This window comes from Trichomycterus rosablanca, chromosome 15 (assembly GCF_030014385.1).
Source record: "Trichomycterus rosablanca isolate fTriRos1 chromosome 15, fTriRos1.hap1, whole genome shotgun sequence".
Classification (NCBI taxonomy): domain Eukaryota; kingdom Metazoa; phylum Chordata; class Actinopteri; order Siluriformes; family Trichomycteridae; genus Trichomycterus; species Trichomycterus rosablanca.
The window spans coordinates 28,098,538-28,123,186 of record NC_086002.1 but is presented as its reverse complement, the minus strand read 5'-3'; the positions used below and the strand labels follow the sequence as shown (position 1 = coordinate 28,123,186).

Sequence of the window (24,649 nt, the reverse complement as noted above, 5' to 3'; positions counted from 1 at the left end):
GTGCATGTGTGTGTAATGTGTGCATGTGTGTGTATTGTGTGCATGTGTGTGTAATGTGTACATGTGTGTGTAATGTGTGCATGTGTGTGTAATGTGTGCATGTGTGTGTGTAATGTGTGCATGTGTGTGTGTAATGTGTGCATGTGTGTGTAATGTGTGCATGTGTGTGTGTAATGTGTGCATGTGTGTGTGTAATGTGTGCATGTGTGTGTGTAATGTGTGTGTGTGTGTTTAGGTGTGTATGTGTATAAAGCAACAGTAACTCACTCTAGTTCCTTCAAGTTACATTGTGGATCCACCTTTAGATCTTTAAGCAGTTTTACTCCTGATTCTCCTGGATTATTGCCGCTTAAATACAGTTCTCTCAGACGTGATGATGGATTTGATTTCAGAACTGAAGCCAGAGCAGTAAAACCTTCATCTGTAATACTGCATCTCCTCAACCTGCAGAAGAAAATCATTTAATAAAAATCATACAGTTGTGTTCAAAATAATAGCAGTCCAACATCACGAACCAGATCAATCACTGTTTTTGGTAGAAATTATATTTATACATGGCAAAAAACTTACTAGTAGGTGTAGTAGAGTAATAAAAAACCAACAAACCCAACCATCATGACATGCATGCTGCTGATTCTGTGTAATTGAATAAGTAACTAAAAGGGGCATGTTCAAAATAATAGCAGTGTAAAGTTCAATTAGTGAGGTCATTCATTCTGTGAAAAAATAAGTGTCAAACAGGTGGCCCTTATTAAAGTATAAAAGCAGCAGATGTTGTACATGCTGGTTATGGTGCATTTCTCTCTAAAAAACATAGTGAAATGGGTCGTTCCAGACATTGTTCAGAAGAACAGCGTACTTTGATTAAAAAGTCGATTGGAGAGGGAAAAACATATAAAGAAGTGCAGAAAATTATAGGCTGCTAAGCTAAAATGATTTCAAATGCTTTAAAATGGCAACCAAATCCAGAAAGACATGGAAGAAAATGGAAAACTACCATTCGGATGGATTGAAGAATAGCCAAAATGGCAAAGACTCAGCCAATGATCAGCTCCAGGGAGATCAAAGAAGGTCTAAAGTTACCTAAGAGTACTGTGACAGTTCGAAGACGCTTGTGTGAAGCCAAGCTATCGGCAAGAAGCCCCCGCAAAGTCCCATTGTTGCAAAAACGACATGTGCTGAAGAGGTTACAATTTGCCAAAGAACACATTCACTGGCCTAAAGAGAAATGGCGCAACATTTTGTGGACTGATGAAAGCAAGATCGTTCTTTTTGGGTCTAGTGGCCGCAGACAGTTTGTCAGACGACCCCCGAACACTGAATTCAAGCCACAGTACACTGTGAAGACAGTGAAGCATGGTGGCGCAAGCATCATGATATGGGGATGTTTTTCATACTATGGTGTCAGGCCTATTTATCGCATACCAGGGATCATGGATCAGTTTGAATACATCCAAATACTTGAAGAGGTCATGTTGCCTCATGCCAAAGAGGAAATGCCCTTGAAATGGATGTTTCAACAAGACAATGACCCCAAACACACCAGTAACCATGCAACATCTTGGTTTCAGACCAACAAGATTAATGTTATGGACTGGCCAGCCCAATCTCCGGACCTTAAACCAATAGAAAACTTGTGGGGTGACATCAAAAATGCTGTGTCTGAGGCAAAACCAAGAAATGCAGAGGAATTGTGGAATGTGGTCCAATTGTCCTGGGCTGGAATACCTGTTCACAGGTGCCAGAAGTTGGTTGACTCCATGAAACAGATGTGAAGCAATTCTCAGAAACAGTGGTTATACAACTGATTATTAGTTTAGTGGTTTACAGGAAAGCTAAATATTGAAGCATTTTTCAGTTTAAACAGTAAATGTTTGAGTTTGTAAAGAAAAATGCAGACACTGCTATTTTTTTGAACAGCCTAATATTCCCTTCTCTTTCTGTAAAGTAATAACACATTTGATCAATTTTAATTCATGTTTTGATTTGGAAAAGAATGGGCAGTGTTGTCAATGCATTTGTGTGTATGAAAATAAAAGCTATTATAAGAATTCTGAGCTTTATTCGCTTTTTTAAACACACTGCTATTATTTTGAACACAACTGTACATCATCTTCTCCCACCTCCTCCTCCATCTCCATTCAGATCCACAACCAGACAGCATTACTGAGAAATCTTCAACATGTTAAACTATTCTATTATATTAATGATAAAGTGTTTTATCTTGTGTGGGGAAAATGAGTAAAATATCAAACTCATACACACATCAATAACAGTTTCTGTATGAATGATCTTCTGTATCTACAGTGTGAAAGTGAAGATCTTACTCCAGTATCTCCAGTTTACAGTGTGGATTCTCCAGTCCAGCAGAGAGCAGCTTCACTCCTGAATCCTTCAGTTCATTCTTACCCATGTTCAGATGTTTCAGACTGGAGGAGTTAAAACTGAGAACTGAGGACAGAACTTCACAACTTTCTTCTGTTAAATTACAATCCCACAACCTGGAGAGAAATAATCAGATCAATCAGAGAAATAAAAGACGTCACCCTGCAGCAGTAGGTGGAATCCAAGAAGCAGATCTGATAATATTACCCAGACTGCATTGCAGATGAAGGTGAAAGCAGTTGAATTGATGATGCTGAATCAGTAACCATTCTAATATGAGTGTAAAATGTGATTTCAGACTTAAAGTGGATTCAACATATTTAAAGATTTCAGAGATCACATGAGGAGTATTTAGTAGATTGTTGTTAGCTAGTAGATCATTTAGCATCAATCACACTACGACATCTACACATTCAAAACCAAAGACCCTCCCAAACACCAACCAATGAAACCTGGGTTTTCAGTTCTAGTTTAATTAATGGTGTTTAACTAATTAATCATGAGAGAAGAGAGGAGGAATTAGATTATCTGCTGTTTTTGTAGTGTTTTTTTGTTTGTTTACAGTCTTAGCTTAGCTTGTTAACATAGAACAGAACAAATGAGGTTAAACACCACCACACTCCTAATGTATGGTACGGTGGTGCAGCTAGTACTGCATCATTTGTAGTTATTGTGATGTGAACACTGAGTTTTGATGTAAACGCGCTAAAAACACACGCTGCAACCAGAGCTGGATTCTGGATACATGGTATCGAATCCAGCTCTGCCTTACCGGCTCAAGGCTGAGTGGCTACATGAACAACAATTGGCCAGTTGTTCAATTGGGGGGTGGGACAAGGGGCCGAAAGTGGGTTTCTCTCTGTCAGAATGGTGCAGTTACGACCTTTGCCGGCTGATTAGAGGCGCCCACACAGAGATGAGGTATAAGTGCTCTTAGGGTGTGTCTCGCCGCATGCAACGCTAGGTGGTGCAACTTTCATCAAGGTGTGGGTGGTAAAAATGCATCCGGCTTGCTGCTCATGTTTCGGAGGGGATATGGGTTAGCTTTGATCTCCTCAGTCAGGGCAGAGTTTGGCATAGACAGAGAGAAAGCATGACACAAATTGGATAATTGGACGCACCAAAGGGGGAGAAAAAGGAAAAAAAAAAAAAAAAACAGCATCTGTTCAGGGGTTTTTTCTAATTTGCAGCTTTTTTCCCCACTTTGCCCCTGACCAGGATGAACTGGTTAGTGTAACTGAGTCAATGAGTCATGATGTATAAAACCTTGTGTTCATGAAGAACCTGATTTAGTTCCACAAATTAATTTCAGAGCATTAAACTGCCAGCTATTCAGAGCTAACATGCTAAGTCAGAGCTAAGTTGCTAACTGAACCATAAGAACTGATAATTTCTGGTTAAAATCTCTCAGTCTCAGGATCCTGAACCAACAGTAGAAGTTTTCTGGTTCTCATACTGCTGTGTAATCAGAGATGAATATAAACTGGTCGTTACTGGCTTGTTGCTAAAAATGATGCCATTACCTCTTTGAATGTTGCTAACTAAAGAGCTAATCCACAACAATCATTTCACATCTGTAAAAAAACAATCATGATAGGATGTGATGATGTATGAAGACTCCAAAAAGTCCCAAACAAACCATCCTCCAAGGTTCAGCTTTTGATAAAATGAAGCTTCAGAGTGAAACAGATCTTCTGTATCTACAGTGTGAAAGTGAAGATCTTACCACAGTATCTCCAGTTTACAGTGTGGATTCTCCAGTCCAGCAGAGAGCAGCTTCACTCCTGAATCCTTCAAACTATTGTTACTCAGGTACAGATGTTTTAGACTGGAGGAGTTTAAACTGAGAACTGAGGACAGAACTAAACAACTTTCTTCTGTTAGATTACAATTCCACAACCTGGAGAGAAATAATAGATCAGCATTTTCTCTTTATTAATTACAAAAACAAAACTGCAGTTTTAGCTCTGTATAATGTTTAAAATGTTCACTCTATACTGTAGAGTCTAATATGGAGAAACACTTTGAATTGTTTTATTTATTCATTTGTAAAATTTTATCATTTTTTAAACTTTCTTCTGTTCACTGTATTTCAAGCAACAAATATGTGTAATATTGTAACATTATTTAAAAACATTCTGATTCCACTAACTGTGGCTCTGTAATTGTGCATGAATTATAACAAAATATTTTTATTCCTGCTAGAATGTGATGATGTATGACAACTCTGAAGAGTCCAAAACAACGTCCACTAAATTCATTTTCTGGTTTAAATGCTGCTTTTAATTAGATCAGACCTTCTGTATCTACAGTGTGAAAGTGAAGATCTTACTCCAGTATCTCCAGTTTACAGTGTGGATTCTGCAGTCCAGCAGAGAGCAGCTTCACTCCTGAATCCTTTAGTTTATTGTTATTCAGGTTCAGATGTTTCAGACTGGAGGAGTTTAAACTGAGAACTGAGGATAGAACTTCACAACTTTCTTCTGTTAGATCACACCACACTAACCTGGAGAGAAATAATCAGATCAGACTACATTGCAGATAAAATTGAAAGCAGTAGATGAATCAACCAATAGTGTTATAATGAGAGAGACTAGGGACCCAAAGATGCGGAGAAAGGTGTTCTTTTATTTAACAATAAATAATAATCAAAACACAAAAACAGGCACAGAAAACAACTCAGGCAGAATTCCCGAGTGAAGCCGCTGGCGCCGCAGGCAACTGAAAAAGAGAAAAAAGAATAATGGAAAACGAAAGCAAAAGCGCGAGGCGCGAACCTGGATCGCCTGAATGAGAGGCGTTCGCGCTGCTCGCTGCGCTATTTCACAGCGAGTAAACAAAGGAGCCCTCGTGCTTAAAAGAAGCGCTGAGGGCGACAGATCCCAGGATAATCTTCCGGGATCGCTAAAGTGAAATTAATGAGGAACTGGGACTACAGCCGAACCGGTATTGTCACCAGCGGTAAGTTCGTGCCGCTGGGAAGAAACCGATCCGAAGTTAGAAAAAAGGGAGGACGCTAACTGCAGCGTGGATTCGAACCGGGACTGTAAAAGTGGATGACGCTATGGCTTAGTCCACACGGCCAACCCGGCAGTGATGAACCCACCTGAAAGTTCAGGCTATAAAAGGCTTGTGAAAAAGCGGTTGCGGGGCTACCATTAGCCACAAGCTAACCGCACAGAAGGGGTTTTTAAAGCAAAACGCCGTAAACAAACGGCAGCGCGAGGGCTGCACGAAGTCGCACCAATCTTTCCCTAAAAATAGAACCAAAACCCTACAATACCTCAGTCTTACGACTTACACACCCGACCGCCCTATTTAGCGCCCGGGGTACCGAAACTGTCCCTATAAAAGAAGCGACTTGTGCAGTCATTGAGTGGGAACAAAAGATAAAGGTGCGTCGCCTGCAACCTGGCGACGCCCCCTTAAATAGGGAGATCGCAGGTGCAGGTCGTTCGCCCCTAACGAGCTGGCCTGCTATTTGAGGCCAAGCTCTTTGTTGTTCTGTAACGCCTGCGACGCTGGGAGCTGATGGTATTTTCACCAGCCGTCGCAGGCACCCTAACAGTACCCCCCCCCTCTAGGGACAGCTCCCGAGGTCCCAAGATCCGCGGTCCGGTTCCGTCGGAACTCGCGGATCAGTTCAGGATCCAGGATCTGGCGAGCCGGTACCCATGAACGCTCCTCGGGGCCGTAACCTTCCCAATCCACCAAGTATTGGGTGCTACCCTGCACCTTCCTGCTATCCAGGAGGCGGCGAACCGTGAATGCAGGGGCACCCTGGATGATACGAGGGGCGGGAGGTTGGGGGGGGGGTCTAGCTCCCTCGCACGCAAATGGGCGAAGTTGGGAGACATGAAAGGTTGGGTGTGCCTTCATCCTGGGAGGCAGCTCCAACCTATATGTCACCGGATTTATCCGTCTAACCACCTTGAACGGGCCAATGTACCTTGGTGCCAGCTTGTGAGTGGTACCTTTGACGGGGAGATCCCTCGTCGACAGGAGAACTCGTTGGCCCGGCCGGAACGTGAGAGCCGGCTGTCGCCTGCGATCAGCATTACGCTTCATGGAGCGTTGCGAGGTTAGAAGAGCCTGTCTTGCTTTTCGCCAGGCGGCACGGCAGCGACGGATATGATGCTGCACAGTTGGGACCGCAACCTCTTGTTCCTGATCCGGAAACAACGGAGGGGGGTACCCGAACTGTGCCTCAAACGGTGACGTTCCAAGTGCGGCATGGTGCAGGGTATTGTGGGCGAATTCAGCCCACAACAATTTATCCGCCCAGGTGGCTGGATTGCCTGCAGTAAGACACCGAAGCATCTTGCCTAGATCTTGGATAACTCGTTCCGACTGCCCGTTGGACTCGGGGTGATACCCCGAGGATAAGCTAGCCGTCGCCCCAAGAAGTTGGCAAAAGGCCCGCCAGGTCTGACTTATAAACTGCGGGCCCCGGTCCGACACAATGTCAGATGGGACCCCATGTGCTCTTACCACATGTTGCAGTATAGCCTGAGCGGTGGCCATGGCCGACGGTAGCTTGGGTAGCGGAACGAAAAGGCAAGACTTGGTGAACCGGTCAACAATCACCAGTACCACCGTGAATCCCCTGGATCTGGGCAAGCCCGTAACAAAATCCAGTGCCAGATGGGACCACGGCCTTGAAGGTACTGGTAATGGATGGAGGAGTCCCCGTGGACGCTCTCTAGTGCTTTTATTAGTAGCACAGACAGCGCAGGCGCGGACAAAGTCTTTGACCTGACTCTCCATCCCCGGCCACCAAAACCTTCGGCGCAACAATTCCAGGGTCTTAGAGACTCCTGGGTGAGCCGCAAATGGGGACGCATGGGCCCATTCAAACACCTGATGACGGACTGTAGATGGAACAAACAGCCGATCAGGTGGACCTCCACCGGGGTCGGGCTCCACAGTTTGAGCGTCCCTGATAATTTTAGATATGCCCCATGTTATAGGAGCAACAATCTGGCTCGGGGGGATAATGGGTTCAGGCTCGGTCTCAGGTCTGGTCGACTCCCACTGCCTGGACAAGGCATCAGGCTTACCATTCTTAGACCCTGGTCTATAAGACAGGGTGAAGTGGAAGCGACTAAAAAAAAGAGACCACCGAGCCTGGCGGGAGTTCATCCTCTTGGCCTGCTGGATAAACGACAAGTTTTTGTGGTCTGTCCAGATCAGGAAGGGATGTTTAGCCCCTTCGAGCCAATGTCGCCACTCATCAAGCGCTAGCTTGATGGCCAAAAGCTCCTTATCTCCTACCGGGTAATTACGCTCGGCAGGAGTTAGACGATGCGAGAAGAAGGCGCAAGGGTGGAGCTTCTTTTCAGAGCCCACTCTCTGGGACAACACTGCCCCAACCCCGACATCAGAGGCATCCACTTCCACAATGAAAGGTTCCTCTGGATCGGGTAACTGCAAAACCGGAGCAGTGGTTAAGAGAGTCTTCAGCTTATTGAAGGCTTGCTGGGCCTGCATCGTCCATTTAAACGGTCTCTTACCAGTTAGGACCGTCAAAGGAGCGGCGACCGTACTAAAGTCCCGAATGAATCGCCTAAAAAAATTTGCAAAGCCCAGGAATCTTTGCACTTGGCGTACGGAACAAGGAGTTGGCCAGTCCTCCACAGACTTAACTTTAGCCGGATCCATACGGAGGGCACCCTGAGAAACGATGAACCCCAAAAATGAAATAGATGGGGCATGGAAAACGGACTTCTCCAGCTTGACGAACAGATGATGGTCGAGCAAAAGCTGGAGAACCCGGCGGACGTGCCTCACATGTTCTTCGATGGACCGACTAAAAATTAAGATATCGTCTAGGTACACATAGACGTATCTATCAAGGGCTTCTCGCAAAGCCTCATTGATAAAGCGTTGGAAGACCGCGGGGGCATTCATTAACCCAAAGGGCATCACTCGATATTCGTAGTGTCCCGTGGGCGTAATGAACGCAGTCTTCCATTCATCCCCCCGCCTGATCCGGATCAGGTTATACGCGCTGCGTAGATCGAGCTTCGTAAAAATGGAAGCCCGCTGAAGGGCTTCAAACGCCGTGGCCATCAGCGGCAGCGGATACCGATCCTTGATCGTGATGGCATTCAGACCCCGATAGTCAATACAGGGGCGTAAGGTTCCGTCCTTCTTCCCCACAAAGAAGAACCCTGCCCCAGCTGGGGAGGACGAAGGACGGATAAACCCCTGTTGGAGTGCTTCCTTAACGTACTCCTCCATGGCTACCCTCTCCGGGCCCGACAGGGAGAAAAGGCGCCCCCTAGGCGGAGAAGTACCAGGAAGCAAATTTATTGCACAATCAAAGGGTCTGTGGGGGGGCAAGTCCCGCGCCCGAGACTTGCTAAAGACCTCATGTAGGTCATGGTACACAGGCGGTACCCGGGCCAGATCAGGGGTTATCGCACTAGGCGATAGCGGTGTCGACGACCTACTGGCTGGCAGCAAGCATGCGTCCTGACACCTTGTTCCCCAGGCAAAGATTGACCCGGTTACCCAATCAATTTGGGGATTATGCTTCCTGAGCCATGAGTGTCCCAGGACCACTTGGAGCTGGGGGACCTGGGTCACCAAAAAGGTGATCCGCTCCTCATGGTTTCCCAGACGCATTGTGAGAGGACGCGTCTGATGAGTTATGGGACTCCCGGCTACCGCTCGGTCATCCACAGCGTGAACCGCTATGGGTACCCGTAACGGCTGGAGCTCAATCCCCAATCTGTGTACCAGGCGGCGATCAATAAAGCTCTCCACCGCACCTGAATCGACACAGACCCGGAGTTCCGTGTTGCCCGAACCCCAGAGCAACACTGTGGCAAGGGACAGACCATGATCAGGGATTATGGATCGGCCCACCCTCGACTCCCTGCCTCGAGAGTGGCCTACTCGTTTAACCGAGCCCGGCCCCTCGAGGGAGAGTCGAAAGATGGTGGTGTGGGCCCCCGGGTCAATCCCAGTTGCATGGGCTCGGGATCCTGGTCACGGAACACGGGCCGGGGCGAGCTCTGAGGCCGGACAAAGGGTGGATGAGACCCTCGCTCCCGAGCTCGCTGTCGGAGTCTAGTGTCGATTGAAGTGGCCAGTGTGTAAAAGGCCTTAAGTGTGGTGGGGAGCTCACGAGTGGCCAGCTCATCCTTAATTTTCTCCCCCAGGCCGCGATGGAAAATGGCAAGCAGCGCCCCCTCATCCCAACCACATTCGGCTGCTAGAGTGCGAAACTCAATCACATACTCAGCGACGGAGCGTCCTCCTTGGGACAGCTCAAGCAAACGCGGGCCAGCCTCTCTTCCTCCCGTTGGGTGGAAGAAAGTGTCCTTCAGCGCCTCCTTGAAGGCGAGCTCTGAGGCACACTCGGGGGCGTCCTGCTCCCAGAGAGCAGTGGCCCACTCTAGGGCTTTGCCGGTGAGCAGTGAAATAATATACGCGACCTTTGAGCGCTCAGATGGAAAACGGGAAGGCTGCAGCTCAAAGGTGAGGGAGCACTGCAGGAGAAATCCCCTACATTTTTTTGCCTCCCCCGAAAAACGTTCGGGGGGCGGAATGGGGGTCTCTACACCTGAGGTAGTTGTAGGGTACACGGGAGAAGGCGGGGTCTGGCGGTCAGGACTGGCACCCAGTGTAGGTAGTAGCTGGACAATTTCGGTCAAACGGTTGGCCAGCTCATTGAGTGCCAGCTCGTGTCTCCCTAAGGCTATCCCCTGGTGACGTAGAACGTCAGAAATAGGGGGGTTCTCCGCTGGGTCCATATTACTGGACGCACCTTTCTGTTATAATGAGAGAGACTAGGGACCCAAAGATGCGGAGAAAGGTGTTCTTTTATTTAACAATAAATAATAATCAAAACACAAAAACAGGCACAGAAAACAACTCGGGCAGAATTCCCGAGTGAAGCCGCTGGCGCCGCAGGCAACTGAAAAAGAGAAAAAAGAATAATGGAAAACGAAAGCAAAAGCACGAGGCGCGAACCTGGATCGCCTGAATGAGAGGCGTTCGCGCTGCTCGCTGCGCTATTTCACAGCGAGTAAACAAAGGAGCCCTCGTGCTTAAAAGAAGCGCTGAGGGCGACAGATCCCAGGATAATCTTCCGGGATCGCTAAAGTGAAATTAATGAGGAACTGGGACTACAGCCGAACCGGTATTGTCACCAGCGGTAAGTTCGTGCCGCTGGGAAGAAACCGATCCGAAGTTAGAAAAAAGGGAGGACGCTAACTGCAGCGTGGATTCGAACCGGGACTGTAAAAGTGGATGACGCTATGGCTTAGTCCACACGGCCAACCCGGCAGTGATGAACCCACCTGAAAGTTCAGGCTATAAAAGGCTTGTGAAAAAGCGGTTGCGGGGCTACCATTAGCCACAAGCTAACCGCACAGAAGGGGTTTTTAAAGCAAAACGCCGTAAACAAACGGCAGCGCGAGGGCTGCACGAAGTCGCACCAATCTTTCCCTAAAAATAGAACCAAAACCCTACAATACCTCAGTCTTACGACTTACACACCCGACCGCCCTATTTAGCGCCCGGGGTACCGAAACTGTCCCTATAAAAGAAGCGACTTGTGCAGTCATTGAGTGGGAACAAAAGATAAAGGTGCGTCGCCTGCAACCTGGCGACGCCCCCTTAAATAGGGAGATCGCAGGTGCAGGTCGTTCGCCCCTAACGAGCTGGCCTGCTATTTGAGGCCAAGCTCTTTGTTGTTCTGTAACGCCTGCGACGCTGGGAGCTGATGGTATTTTCACCAGCCGTCGCAGGCACCCTAACAAATAGCAGGACTGCTTGACTGTACTAATTTACAAAGGGGTGGAGCTTCACATTTCTACACAGTCCAAAATAGTGGAAGCGCTAACTATAGCCGTGTAGCGACTGAGAACTAATACAATGTTACTCACATATTATAAATGACAACTTGATTTCTATCTCTATCCTAAAACATGGATGAGAGTGAGTGTGTGTGTGTGTGTTAGTGTCACCAGAGTGTGTTTCTACTTCCTCCATGACCCTGACCAGTATGAAGTGATCCAATTATTTTATCTAAATTAAATGTACATTCCATAATTACTCACTATTTTACTCTGTAAAGGTTTCACTCTCACTGCTGTATTTCTGCACAGCACGACTGGGAACTAATAATTTTCAGGAAGCTCTACGTAGAAACTGCTAATTATTACACTGCCTGGCCAAAAAAAGGTCACCACCTGGATTTAATCAAGCAAATAGGTAAGAGCCTCCCATTGGATAATTACTGCATGGGTGATTACGTTTCAGCTGGCAACAAGTTATTTAACCCTAACTGATGCAATGAGTGGATTCTCATTTGTTAAACAACCATGTCGAAAGACACATCCTGTGGTTGTGGAAAAGATGTTAATCTGTTTCAGAAGGGTCAAATTATTGGCATGCATCAAGCAGGGAACACATCTAAGGAGAAGCTGAAACTACTAAAATCGGGTTAAGAACTGTCCAACGCATTATTAAAAAGTGGAAGGACAGTGGGGAAACATCATCTTCGAGGAAGGAATGTGGTCGGAAAAAAATCTTGAATGATCGTGATCGGCGATCACTTAAACATTTGGTGAAATCAAATGGTAGAAAAACTACAGTAGAACTCAGGGATATGTTTAATAGTGAAAGTAAGAGCATTTCCACACGCACAATGTGAAGGGAACTCAAAGGGATTGGGACTAAACAGCTGTGTAGCCTTCAGAAAACCACTCGTCAGTGAGGCTAACCGGCAAAAACGGCTTCAATTTGCTAGGGAGCATAAAGATTGGACTCTGGAGCAATGGAAGAAGGTCATGTGGTCTGATGAGTCCAGATTTACCCTGTTCCAGAGTGATGGGCACATCAGGGTAAGAAGAGAGGTGGCTGAAGTGATGCACCCATCATGCCTAGTGCCTACCGTACAAAGCCTGTGGGGGCAGTGCTATGATCTGAGGTTGCTGCAGTTGGTCACGTCTAGGTTCAGCAACGTTATGTGCCCAAACTATGAGGTCAGCTGACCACCTGAATATACTGAACGACCAGGTTATTCCATCAATGGATTTTTTCTTCCCTGATGGCATGGGCATATTCCAAGATGACAATGCCAGGATTCATCTCGCTCAAATTGTGAAAGAGTGGTTTAGGGAACATGAGACACCATTTTCACACATGGATTGGCCACCACAGAGTTCAGACCTGAACCCCATTGAGAATCTTTGGGATGTGCTGGAGAAGACTTTGCGCAGTTGTCCAAATCTCCCATCATCAATACAAGATCTTGGGGAAAAATTAATGCAACTCTGGACAGAAATAAATGCTGTGACATTGCAGAAGCTTGTGGAAATGATGCCACAGCGAATGCTGTGATAAAAGCTAAAGGCGGTCCAACGAAATATTAGAGTGTGTGACCTTTTTTTTGGCCAGGTGGTGTATTAAATTTTTTTTATTAGAGTAAAATTTATTCTTCTGAAAACATGATTACACATCAGTCAGATCAATTTACTCCATGCTAACGTCCTCAGATCTCAACAATTTTCAGCCACATTTATTTATCTGAGGATACTTTCTTTATTTGTATTATTCATTTATTTATGTAATGTGGGACTTATTTCATTTTAGGTTTTTTTTTACACAAAAAGGGAAATGTGCAGCATTGTTTTGCATAGTTTGTACCTGCCTAAAAAATAAAAAGACATTTATTATTTAGACAAATAAAACATAAACACAAATACAGTATTTTAATTATTTTTTTTTAAGAAATAATAAAAGGAAACTTTGTCATAATTTGTCTTCAATTTCATTTCGTTTAAGAAATCAGGAAAAAAATCATATCAAGAACTCAGTATCGTGAATCACATCGCATCTTGGGTAGAGTTTATTGTTACATCCCTAATCAGTGTAATTAGCAGAGTGCACGTTAGTAGGTGGTGTAGAAAAAGACAGCATTATTATTTTAACGTTACTAAATTAATGTTAATTTCAGACACATTGAAATCAGACTGTATCACTGTAGTTTTGCAACTTCTTAGTTTCATAAATCTAATCATTAGTGTTTAAGTGATGAACTTATAAATAAAATGTCAACAAATGACTCACTCAGCTTTTCTAGAAGCTTTCACCACTGGCAGCATCTTCAGAAGACCTTCATGTGATGGATAATATTTCCTCAAATCAAACACATCCAGCTCCTGATCTGAATTCAGCAACACAAACACCAGAGCCGACCACTCAGCAGGAGACAGACGGAGTCTATCGTCATTAACATAACCTCTTCTGGTCAGGTATTGTTGGACTTCCTGCACTAGAGAATCATCGTTCAGTTCATTCAGACAGTGGAACAGATTGATGGATTTCTCTGGAGAGGGATTCTCACTGATCCTCTCCTTGATGTACCTGACTGTTTCCTCTTTGTTGTAAGAGCTACTTCCTGTTTGTGGCAGTAGTCCTCTTAAGAGAGTCTGATTGGACTCCAGTGAGAGACCCAGGAGGAAGCGGAGGAAAAGATCCAGGTGTCCATTCCTACTCTGTAAGGCCTTGTCCACTGCACTCTTCAGAAAGTCAAACATGTTTGTATAGTTTCTAAAGATGTTAAAGAATTCAGTGTTTTGCATCACCTGCACATTTCTGTTTTTGTTGATGAAGGTGAGAAATACATATAAAGCAGCCAGAAACTCCTGAACACTCAGGTGCACAAAGCTGAAGATCTGACCCAGGTGCAGTCCAGCCTCTTTTTTGAAGATTTGGGTGCAAACTCCTGAGTACACTGATGTGTTTTTGACATCAATGCCACACTCTGTCAGGTCTTCCTCATAGAAGATCAGGTTTCCTTTCTCCAGCTGTTGGAAGGCCAGTTTTCCCAGTGCCAGTATCGTCTCTCTGGTCTGGTCTGGATCAGGGTCAGATTTCCCATGGTACTTTTGTTCCTTGTGTTTGATCTGGAAGATGAGAAAGTAAGTGAACATTTGAGTCAGAGTTTTTGGGATCTCTTTCCCCTCAGCTCCATCCAGAATTCTCTCTAGAACAGAGGCTGAAATCCAGCAGAAAACTGGAATGTGACACATGATGTAGAGGCTTCTTGATGACTTCATGTGAGTGATGATTTTACTAGCCAGGTTCTCATCACTGATCCTCTTCCTGAAGTACTCCTCTTTCTGAGGGTCACTGAACCCTCGCACCTCTGTTACCTGGTCTACACACTCAGGAGGGATCTGATTGGCTGCTCCTGATCGAGTGGTGATCCAGAGGTGAGCAGAGGGAAGCAGGTTCCCCTTGATGAGGTTTGTCAGCAGCACATCTATTTTTACTGACTTTGTTATGTTACACAATCGCTCATTATTTTGAAAATCTAGAGGAAGTCGACACTCATCCAGACCATCAAAGATGAACAAAACTTTATAAGCATCACAGTCTAATGATGGTAGTTCTTTCACTTCTGGGAAAAACTGATAAATAAGTTCCATCAGACTGAGATTTTCCTGCTTCATCAAGTTCAGCTCTCTAAAAGGAAGTGGAAATATGAAGATGATGTCCTGATTTGCTTTTCCTTCAGTCCAGTCCAGAATGAACTTCTGCACTGAGACTGTTTTTCCAATTCCAGCGATTCCTTTAGTCAGCACAGTTCTGGTGGACGTGTCTTTAAAGAGGTCGTTGCATTTGATGGGAATCTCCTGTGCTGCTGGTCTCCTGGATGCTGCTTCAATCTGTTTGACCTCATGTTCATTATTGACGTCTCCACTCCAACCCTCTGTGATGTAGAGCTCTATGTAGATCTGATTCAGAAGTGCTGAGCTTCCATGCTGGGAGATTCCTTCACTGATTCTTTTACATTTCTCTCTCAGGTTTGATTTTAGTTTTTTCTGATATACAGAGACTAAAAGTTCTAATAAGGAGAAGATGATGATCAATATTTTACTGCATGATCAATGAACACAGTGTATATAAATATGTAAATCAAATGTTAATAAATAATAGGTTTGTATATAAATTACTTTTTATTCATAAATATAAACCTCTATGATCATAATTGGCTTATTTGTAGAGATGTAGTGACCAATATCATAGTTAGAATGCTCATCTAATACCAAGTACCTGGTGCTCATAAAACATTATATAATAGAATCTAATGACCAATCAAAAGCCTAGATGATTCTAGAACCAAGATAAATATAGATTTTTTTTAATGTTAAAGAAGTTAATCATTTAAGTATTTAGGTCTCTTACTACTCTGCAGGGTGTTAGCAAGGTCTGTCTGGTTCATGATCTTCAGAACATTCAGTGTGATCTTTAGCGCCCCCTCACTGAAACTACTCAGATCTTCCACATCCTTCACCTCCTGCTCAGAGCATGCTGGGTAATCTTCATTCAGGAGCTTTTTGAACTTGTTTAGCTCATTCTTTAACATGCTCATGACTTTGAGCTCCAGTTCCTGTTGAGGAATTTGGAGCAACAAATCATCACAATAAGCACCATGAGATAATAAAGAAAGATGAGTGATGTGACCATATAATAAATGATGTAGTTCTAACATTATACTGAAACTAGTTGTTGTGATACATTTAGTATAATAACGTGTGTGGGCCACATTGTTTTATTTTACTCAGTATGTTTTGTTTACTAAATAAATAAACAGAAATTGTTTATTAAAATGTGGTTAAGTTTTAATCTGTGATTTTCCCTCTGCCTCAACTGCTCTTAACCATTAAAGTAGAAGGTTGTGTGTTTAATGAGTCCTTTTAACCCAATATGGCAAAAATAAAAAACATTTACGTACGTAAGAAGCAGAACTAAGATCTTCAGAATTTAAAATCAACATATGATATCTCACATTATTCATTTTACCAACAGCAAACTAGATTTGCATTATTATAATTACACACACACACACACACACATACAAACCTTATATATAGATTCCAGCTGATCTCTGTAAGTAACATTTAATTTCTTCTTTTGTGATCTGTAAATAAAAAACACAAATAAGCAATTGTGCAGCTTTTCAGTCTTTATTATACATCAATACATATGCAGAGCAGTACTGAACACTAGCATGTTCCATCATTCAGTTATTGAAACATTTCCTATATTTCTATAAATGAATTGAGTAGTTGAGTAAGTTTAATAAAGTTAATGTGTTTGATCAGGAGAAACTAGAAGTAAAAACACTGCACTAGAGCATGAGATTATACTGACCTCAGATCAGTAAAATCACCTCTATCTTTAAAGTGATGTGGAGGTTCCATTGACTGGTCGCTCTTCATGGAGACACAGCTGGGTTCAGGTGAATCTGTTCTCGCACCCTTCATCACACTGGGGGACAAGTAAAATCAAATATAAAGCAACTTCCATCATAATTCCAGCTGGAAACTTTACTAGATTTAATAGATAAAAATATATTACATTTAGAGGATTTAATACATTTATAAATAGAAACACTTCCTCTTACACAGTTTGGACTGTCTCTCATTCCCAAGAATTACTACCTCAGATCAGTAGAAGAGTCTCTAAAGTGGTTTGGATGGTCCTTTTTTTGTTTATTAGGATTTTAACATCATGTTTTACACTTTGGTTACATTTATGACAAGAACGGTAGGCATTACACAAGGTTCATCACTTCACAAGGTTATATTGAACACAGTCATGGACAATTTTGTGTCTCCAATTCACCTCACTTGCAAGTTTTTGGACTGTGGGAGGAAACCGGAGCCCTCGGAGGAAACCCATGCGGACATGGGGAGAACATGCAAACTCCACACAGAAAGGGCCCGGAACGCCCCACCTGAGGATCGAACCCAGGACCTTCTGGATGGTCCTTTAACCAGTTACTCTTTACAAATAAATAATTATTAAAAGTTTTAAATCTTCATAATTTCAGTCATTTTTTTTCTAAACTTGATTTAGTTCTGATTAGATTCCACATTCAGAAGGTTTTCAGAGCTGGGTGCTTAGATGGCTCAGGGGTCTGAGGCACTAACACATCATGAGATTATACTGACCTCAGATCAGTAGAACATCCTCCATCTTTAAATTGAGGTAGCGATCCCATTGACTGGTCGCTCTTCATGGAGACACAGCTGGGTTCAGGTGAATCTGGTCTTGTACCCTCCATCACACTGGGGTACAGGTAAAACCACATATAAATAAACTATGTAAAAAGCAGGGGGCACCTGAAAGTTTCAGTTTTTTTAGAAACACTACAAAATATATTACAAAGTAATCACACAGCTAGTTAAACTAATTACTTTTAAACTTCACTTACCTGTAGTTCTGATCAGTAATCATCAGCCCATATAAAATATCTGTAGTCAAAACCCAATTTACTGATTACTTATACAACCCTAAATCAAAAAAAAGTTGGGACAGCATGCAAATAATAAAAAAAACACTTTCTTACATTGACTTTGATGTCAGCCTTAATATGTGCAACAGTATGGGGTCGTCATTGTTTCATTTTTTGTTTCAGAATTCTGCACACATTCTCTATTGGGAACAGGTCAGGACTGCAGGCAGGCCAGTCCAGTACCTGTACCCTCTTCTTTTGCAGCCATGCCTTTGTAATGTGTGCAGCATGTGGTTCTGCATTGTCTTGTTGAAAAATGCATGAACGTCCCTGGAAAAGATGACGTCTTGAAGGTAGCATATGTTGCTCTGAGATCTCCATGTACTTTTCTGCATTAATGCTGCCATCACAGAAGTGTAAATGACCTTTGCCACGGACACTGACACAAACCCATACCATGACAGACGCTGGCTTTTGGACTTGTGGCTGATAACAGTCTGGATGGTTCTTTTCATCTTTGCACACGGCGTCCATTTTTTCCAAAAAAGACCTTGAATGCTGATTCACAATACACGTTTCCACTGTGTGATGGTCCATCCTAGATGCTTCTGAGCTCAGAGAAGTTGGTGCCGCTTCTGAACATGGTTAACATAAGCCTTCTTTTTTGCACAGTAAAGTCTTAAGTATCATTTGTGCATGTAACTCTGTATTAAAGGAAGATAAACTAATCCCTCACCCATGTGGTTATATCAGCTATTGTTGAGTGGCGGTTCTTGATGCAGTGCCATCTGAGAGATCGAAGATCACAGGCGTTCAGCTTAAGCTTGTGCTCTTGATCTTTTCACACTGAAATTCCTCCTGATTCCTTGAATTAATGATATTATGCACTGTATAGGGAGAAATATGGAAATCCCCTACAAGCTTACTTTGAGGTTCATTGTTTTTAAACCTTTCAATAATTTTCTCACACATTTGTGGACAAACTGGAGATTATCTGATCATCTTTGCTCATCAGAGACTCAGCCTTTCCTGAATGCTGCTTTTGTACCAAACCATGATTACGGTCACCTGTTGACATCACCTGTTTGGAATCACATCATTATTTAGTTTTGTCATCTCATTACTAGCCCTAAATTGCCCCCGTCCCAACTTTTTTGGAATGTGTTGCAGGCCAGAAATGCAGGAATGGATGTTTATTAACACATGAAATGAAGTTTAGCAGATAAAAAATTAAATATTTCAGGTTCATTCTGTCTGCAATCAAATAAAAGTCAAAGTAAATGTAAGAAACACTGCACTTTTATTTTATTAGCATTTTCCATACTGTCACAACTTTTTCTGATTTGGGGTTGTTTATTTTAACATATACACTGGATTCTAATAGTGTTCAGAACACAGTCCCTGGGTGATGCAGTGGTCTAAGGCACTGACACACCATGAGATTATACTGACCTCAGATCAGAACATCCTCCATCTTTAAAGTTATGTGGCTGTGTTAGAGACCAGTCACTCTTCATGGAGACACAGCTGGGTTCAGGTGAATCTGGTCTTGTGTGCTCCATCACACTGGGGTACAGGTAAAACCACACATGAAGAAACCAATAAATGGGGGAATGTTTAAATCTGAAATGTGATTCTTCCATCCTAATTCCAGCTGGAAACATTATGGAAGATTTAATAAGTAAAAATATATTACATTTAGAGGATTTAATATCTAACATTTAGAAATAAAAAAAAAACTTTTTGTTTTAGCTTGTTCAAGAAAACATGTTATATAGTACACGTGTACATGTGTAACTTCATCACATGCAAGTTTTAATTTTTAACACAGATGTCATGTTGGCTAATTCAGGGGTAATTAAATTTTACAAACACTTCCAAGGACACAATAAAGTATTCAGAAAGCTTTCTTAACTACACTGTTAGACATTTCTGTAATTTCTACAGTTATTAACCACATACCACACAGTAAAATACTGCAAATAGTTTTTACAGTACATAACAGTATTTTCCACTGCATCATGACAATTTTGCCTGATGCCAAATACTGAATACAGAGATTTACTGTATTTTTTACATTGAGGTAAATTACTGTAATTACCTTTGGCGCCAAACGATTTTATTGACAAGATTCAACCTAATTTTCAGCTGTGAGAGTTTTAAACTGACATTGTTTGCCTAACGGTTCAGCTTCGGAACCAGCACATTATCTCAAGTTTTGCGGGAAGGAGTTTAGGAGAGGTGCACACACAGAAACAGTTCGGCTATGATGGATGGAGCCGCAGTGGAGCAGCAGGGGTGCTGACCCTTGAAGAGGATTTTTTACACCAAAACTGGGAACCCAGCAAAAAATAAAGGTAAAGAGTCTACGACAGTTAGGACAATAAATTAACACTAGTCACGGTTATCGGGACTGTTGTGCACTATAGGAGCGTTAGCATTACTTGTCGGCAACTTTTTTCCAAAGTAAAACAAGTAAACGTTCCATTGTACAAATGACTGTGAGTTTCATGTTTAAAAGTTAAGTTAGTCAGGTTAGGTGAAATTTACGACACGACAGCGCTAGCATAGTAGCTAATCTCCTGCGACGCTGTAAACTGTGACATCGTTTAACAGTCGCCACAGGATCCTTACAAAACATTGTATTTTTCAGAAAGATTAGATTTATTTTGAGGATACTGTATTGAATTGCATAGAACTGTTAAAGATCATCTTTCTGTGATTACAGGTGAACAATGCTGAATGGATTGTTAATGGAAAAGAACAAAGCAGGTTGCAGGTTGAGAAGTGATTTACCTCACTGCGTTTGCTACCCAGGGTCTACCTAGGAACACGGTTCATTTCATGTTAAGTCGGGTATGTGAGTCGACAGTGTTGAGTGGAGTTTTATATCAAAACTACTGTGTTTCTGTAACCCTGCATTTCTGAAGCTCTTGTGTTATTTCTAATGTAACTTTATCTAGATTTATTGTTCATTGTTGTACTATGCATTCAATACTGAATTATTTAACAGTAAAAGTGTTTTTCTGTAATATGAATTAACATGAATTTTGTACATGTTAAGTTACTGCACATTGTGTTATTTTAAATGTGTTGTTTTAAATGTATTTTGAAAGTTGCATAGATTAAAGGAAATTCTGTACTTGTACACGTTTTTGTTGAAAGTGCTTTAAGCATTTGCAGTGATTTAAATAAAGAATTTGATATGTTGCAATAATTGTCTGTGTGGATTAAATAGCAGTATTGTGTAAGTTATAAGTCAAATAAGCACAATTTACAGATTTTTTAAAAATTTCAAATTAAATTTAACAAATAATTACAGTTAACCTAAGTTTTTACTGTGGTGTTACTGTAAAATGCAATTACAGTAACATTAAGTTACTGTAAAATAAAATACAGTTATGGTACTGTAAATTTGAATTACAGTAACTTACTGGCAACAGTGTTGCCAGTAAGTTACTGTAAAAACCCTTTGAAATGTCTAACAGTATAGCAGATAATTTAGTTAATTTAAGTCAAATCTTTTTTTTAAACAAATGCATGTCTGAGTTTTAAATGTCTGCAAACTTAGCTATGATCAACAATGCTTTTTGTATAACACCAGTATGCTAATAACACAACCACAGCTGATATGATTTTACATTCTTAAATAAATAATCAAGATTATTATTACAATTTAACTTCTAAACTTAATTTAGTTCTGATTAGTTTTCAGAATCAGAATGTTTTCAGAGCTTGGTGCTTAGGTGGCCTCGGGGTCTGGGGCACTAACACACCCTGAGATTATACTGACCTCAGATCAGTAGAACATCCTCCATCCTTAAATACAGGTGGTTGTCCCATTGACTGGTCACTCTTCATGGAGACACAGCTGGGTTTAGGTGAATCTGGTCTCGTACCCTCCATCACACTGGGGTACAGGTAAAACCAAACATAAACAAACTATATAAGAAGCAGGGGGCACCTGAAAGTTTCAGTTTTTAGAGAAACAACACAAAGGATATTACAAAGTAATCACACAGCTAAACTAGCTCCTTTTAAACTTCACTTAGTTCTGATCAGTAATCATAGGCCAATTAAAATATCTGTAGTCAAAACCCAATTTACTGATTACTTATACAACCCCAAATCAGAAAAAGTTGGGACAGCATGGAAAAAGCAAATAATAAAAACACAGAGTTTCTTACATTTACTTTGACTTTTATTTGATGTCAGACAGGATGAACTAAATATTTCAGATATTAACTGCTCAACTTCATTTCATTTATTAATAAACATCTATTTCTGCATTTCAGACCTGCAACACATTCCAAAAAAAGTTGGGACAGTAACGCATTTAGCACTTTGTAATGTTGCCATTCCTTTTAACCACACTTAAAATACGTTTTGGCACAGAGAAGACCAAGTGATTTAGTGTTTAATGATGTTTTTCATGTCTTAAGGTGTGCAACAGTACAGGGTCGTCGTTGTCGCATTTTTTGTTTTAAAAGTCTCCACACATTCTCTGATGGGGACAGGTCAGGATTGTAGGCAGGCCAGTCCAGTACCCATGATGTTTCATCCTAGCTGCCTCTGAGCCCAGAGAAGTTGACGCTGCTTCTGGACATGGTTAACATAAGGCTTCTTTTTTGCATAGTGAAGTTTTAAGAGGCATTTGTGCATGTAACTCTATATTGTAGATCTTGACAAAGGTTTGCTAAAGTAATCCCTCACCCATGTGGTTATATCAGCCATTGTTGAGTGGCGGTTCTTGATGCAGTGCCATCTGATGGGTCGAAGATCGGCTTAGCCTTGCGCCCTTGGCCTTTACACACTGAAATTCCACCCAATTTTTTGAATCATTTAATGATATTATGCACTGTATAGGGCGAAGTATGCAAATCCCTATACTAATCTTTCTTTGAGGTTCATTGTTTTTAATCATTTCAAACATTTTCTCACAGGTTTGTTGACAAACTGGAGATCCTCTGATCATCTTTGCTCATCAAAGACTCAGCCTTTCCTGGATGCTGCTTTTGTACCAAACCATGATTACAGTCACCTGTTGACATCACCTGTTTGGAATCACATCATTATCACATCACTAGCCCTAAATTGCCCCCGTCCCAACTTTTTTGGAATGTGTTGCAGGCCTGAAATGCAGGAATGGATGTTTATTAACAAGTTAAATTAAATATTCTGAGTTCGAACTGTCTGCAGTCAAATTCAGATCAAAGTAAATGTAAGGAACACTGCATTTTTATTTTATTAGCATTTTCCATACTGTCCCAACTTTTCCTGATTTGGGGTTGTATATTTTAACATATAAAGCACAGTCCTTAGATGGTGCAGTGGTCTAAGGCACTGACACACCATGAGATTATGCTGACCTCAGATCAGTAGAACATCCTCCATCTTTAAAGTTAAGTGGAGGATCAATTGACCGATCACTCTTCATGGAGACACAGCTGGGTTCAGGTGAATCTGGTCTTGTACCCTCCATCACACTGGGGTACAGGTAAAACCAAACATAAAGGAACCAATAAATGGGTGAATGTTTAAATTTATCATGTGATTCTTCCATCTTCAAGCCGGAAACATTACATTTAGAGGATTTAATGATTTAATGGTTTTAGCTTGTTCAGGAAAAGCTATTTTGGTATTAGCATTTTCACTACACACCACTTATTACACAGTAACCAAAACCAACAACTTCATCACATGAAGGTTTAATTATTAACACAGACATCATGTTGGCTAATTCAGGGGTAATACAATTTTTGAACAAACACTTCCAAGGCAACATGACAAAGGACTCAGACAGCTACTGTATCTCAGCTAGCAGATAATTTAGTTAATTTAAATCAAATCTTTATTTAAAAAAATCCATGTCTGAGTTTTAACTGTCTGCAAACTTAGCTACGATCGACAATGTTTTTTTGTTTTATACCTAATAACTCAACCACAACTGATATGATTTTACATTCTTAAAGAAATAATAAATATTATTATTACAATTTTTATATAAATATTTACAATAATATCAAACTCTTATTTGGACTTGACTCTTGTAGTCTCAGTCTCAGCTATTCAGTCTAGTCTTGGACTTAACCAAAGAAATCCTGGCAGTCATAAACAGTTTGGATTGTTCTTTAATCCCCAGAATTACTACCACAGATCAGTAGAAAAGTCTCTGAAGTGGTTTGGACGACCCTTTAACCAGTTCCTCTTTACTAATAAATAATTATTAAAAGGTTTAGATCTTCATAATTTCAGTTATTTTAACTCTGAGATTTTTTTCTAAACTTGATTTAGTTCTGATTAGTTTTCAAATTCAGAAAGTGAGCTGGGTGCTTAGGTGGCTCAGGGGTCTGAGGCACTAACACACCATAATTTTATACTGACCTCAGATCAGTAGAACATCCTCCATCTTTAAAGTGAAATGGAAGTTCCATTGACTGGTCACTCTTCATGGAGACACAGCTGGGTTCAGGTGAATCTGGTCTCGCACCCTCCATCACACTGGGGTACAGGTAAACCCAAACATAAAGGAACCAATAAATGGGTGAATGTTTAAATTTATAATGTGATTCTTCCATCTTCAAGCTGGAAACATTACATTTAGAGGATTTAATATATTTAGAAATAGAAACCAAAATTTAGATATTTTGGTTTTAGCTTGTTCAGGAAAAGCTAATTTAGTCATAATTTAGTTTTTTCACCTTATTGCTAGCCCTAAATTACCCCTGTCCCAACTTTTTTTGGAATGTGATTGTGTGATTGTGATTGTTTTCCAGAATTAAGTGTTTGGTGTAAATGAATAAATGTGTATAACATTTTTTAAAAGTGAAGATCTTACACCAGTATCTCCAGTTTACATCGTGGATTCTTCAGTCCAGCAGAGAGCAGCTTCACACCTGAATCCTTCAGTTTATTGTTACTCAGGTTCAGATGTTTCAGACTGGAGGAGTTTAAACTGAGAACTGAGGACAGAACTTCACAACTTTCCTTTGTTAG

General features: G+C 41.7%; 1 protein-coding gene across 1 annotated transcript; it reads right to left on the bottom strand.

Annotated features, from left to right (window-relative positions):
- Window positions 1-263: 263 nt before the first annotated feature.
- Window positions 264-24,150, bottom strand: LOC134328459 (NACHT, LRR and PYD domains-containing protein 3-like). The gene is made up of 11 exons (XM_063009553.1): window positions 24,038-24,150; window positions 23,023-23,139; window positions 17,370-17,486; window positions 16,567-16,683; window positions 16,276-16,333; window positions 15,598-15,802; window positions 13,474-15,256; window positions 4,718-4,891; window positions 4,112-4,213; window positions 2,328-2,501; window positions 264-444 (listed from the first exon to the last, which is right to left on the bottom strand). Exons 1-11 carry the CDS (start codon window positions 24,148-24,150, stop codon window positions 264-266), a joined length of 3,141 nt encoding a protein of 1,046 aa, XP_062865623.1.
- Between the last annotated feature and the right edge of the window lie 499 nt (window positions 24,151-24,649).

Excerpts from the sequence above, each read along its gene's own strand:
- LOC134328459 (XM_063009553.1), bottom strand. The coding sequence starts at position 24,150 with ATGGAGGGTGCGAGACCAGATTCACCTGAACCCAGCTGTGTCTCCATG. Across the intron at positions 4,892-13,473 it reads AAAGCTTCTAGAAAAGCTGA|GTTAGTGTGGTGTGATCTAA; the intron begins GTGAGTCATTTG and ends ATTTCTCTCCAG. Across the intron at positions 4,214-4,717 it reads TGTAAACTGGAGATACTGGA|TCTAAAACATCTGTACCTGA; the intron begins GTAAGATCTTCA and ends AAACTCCTCCAG.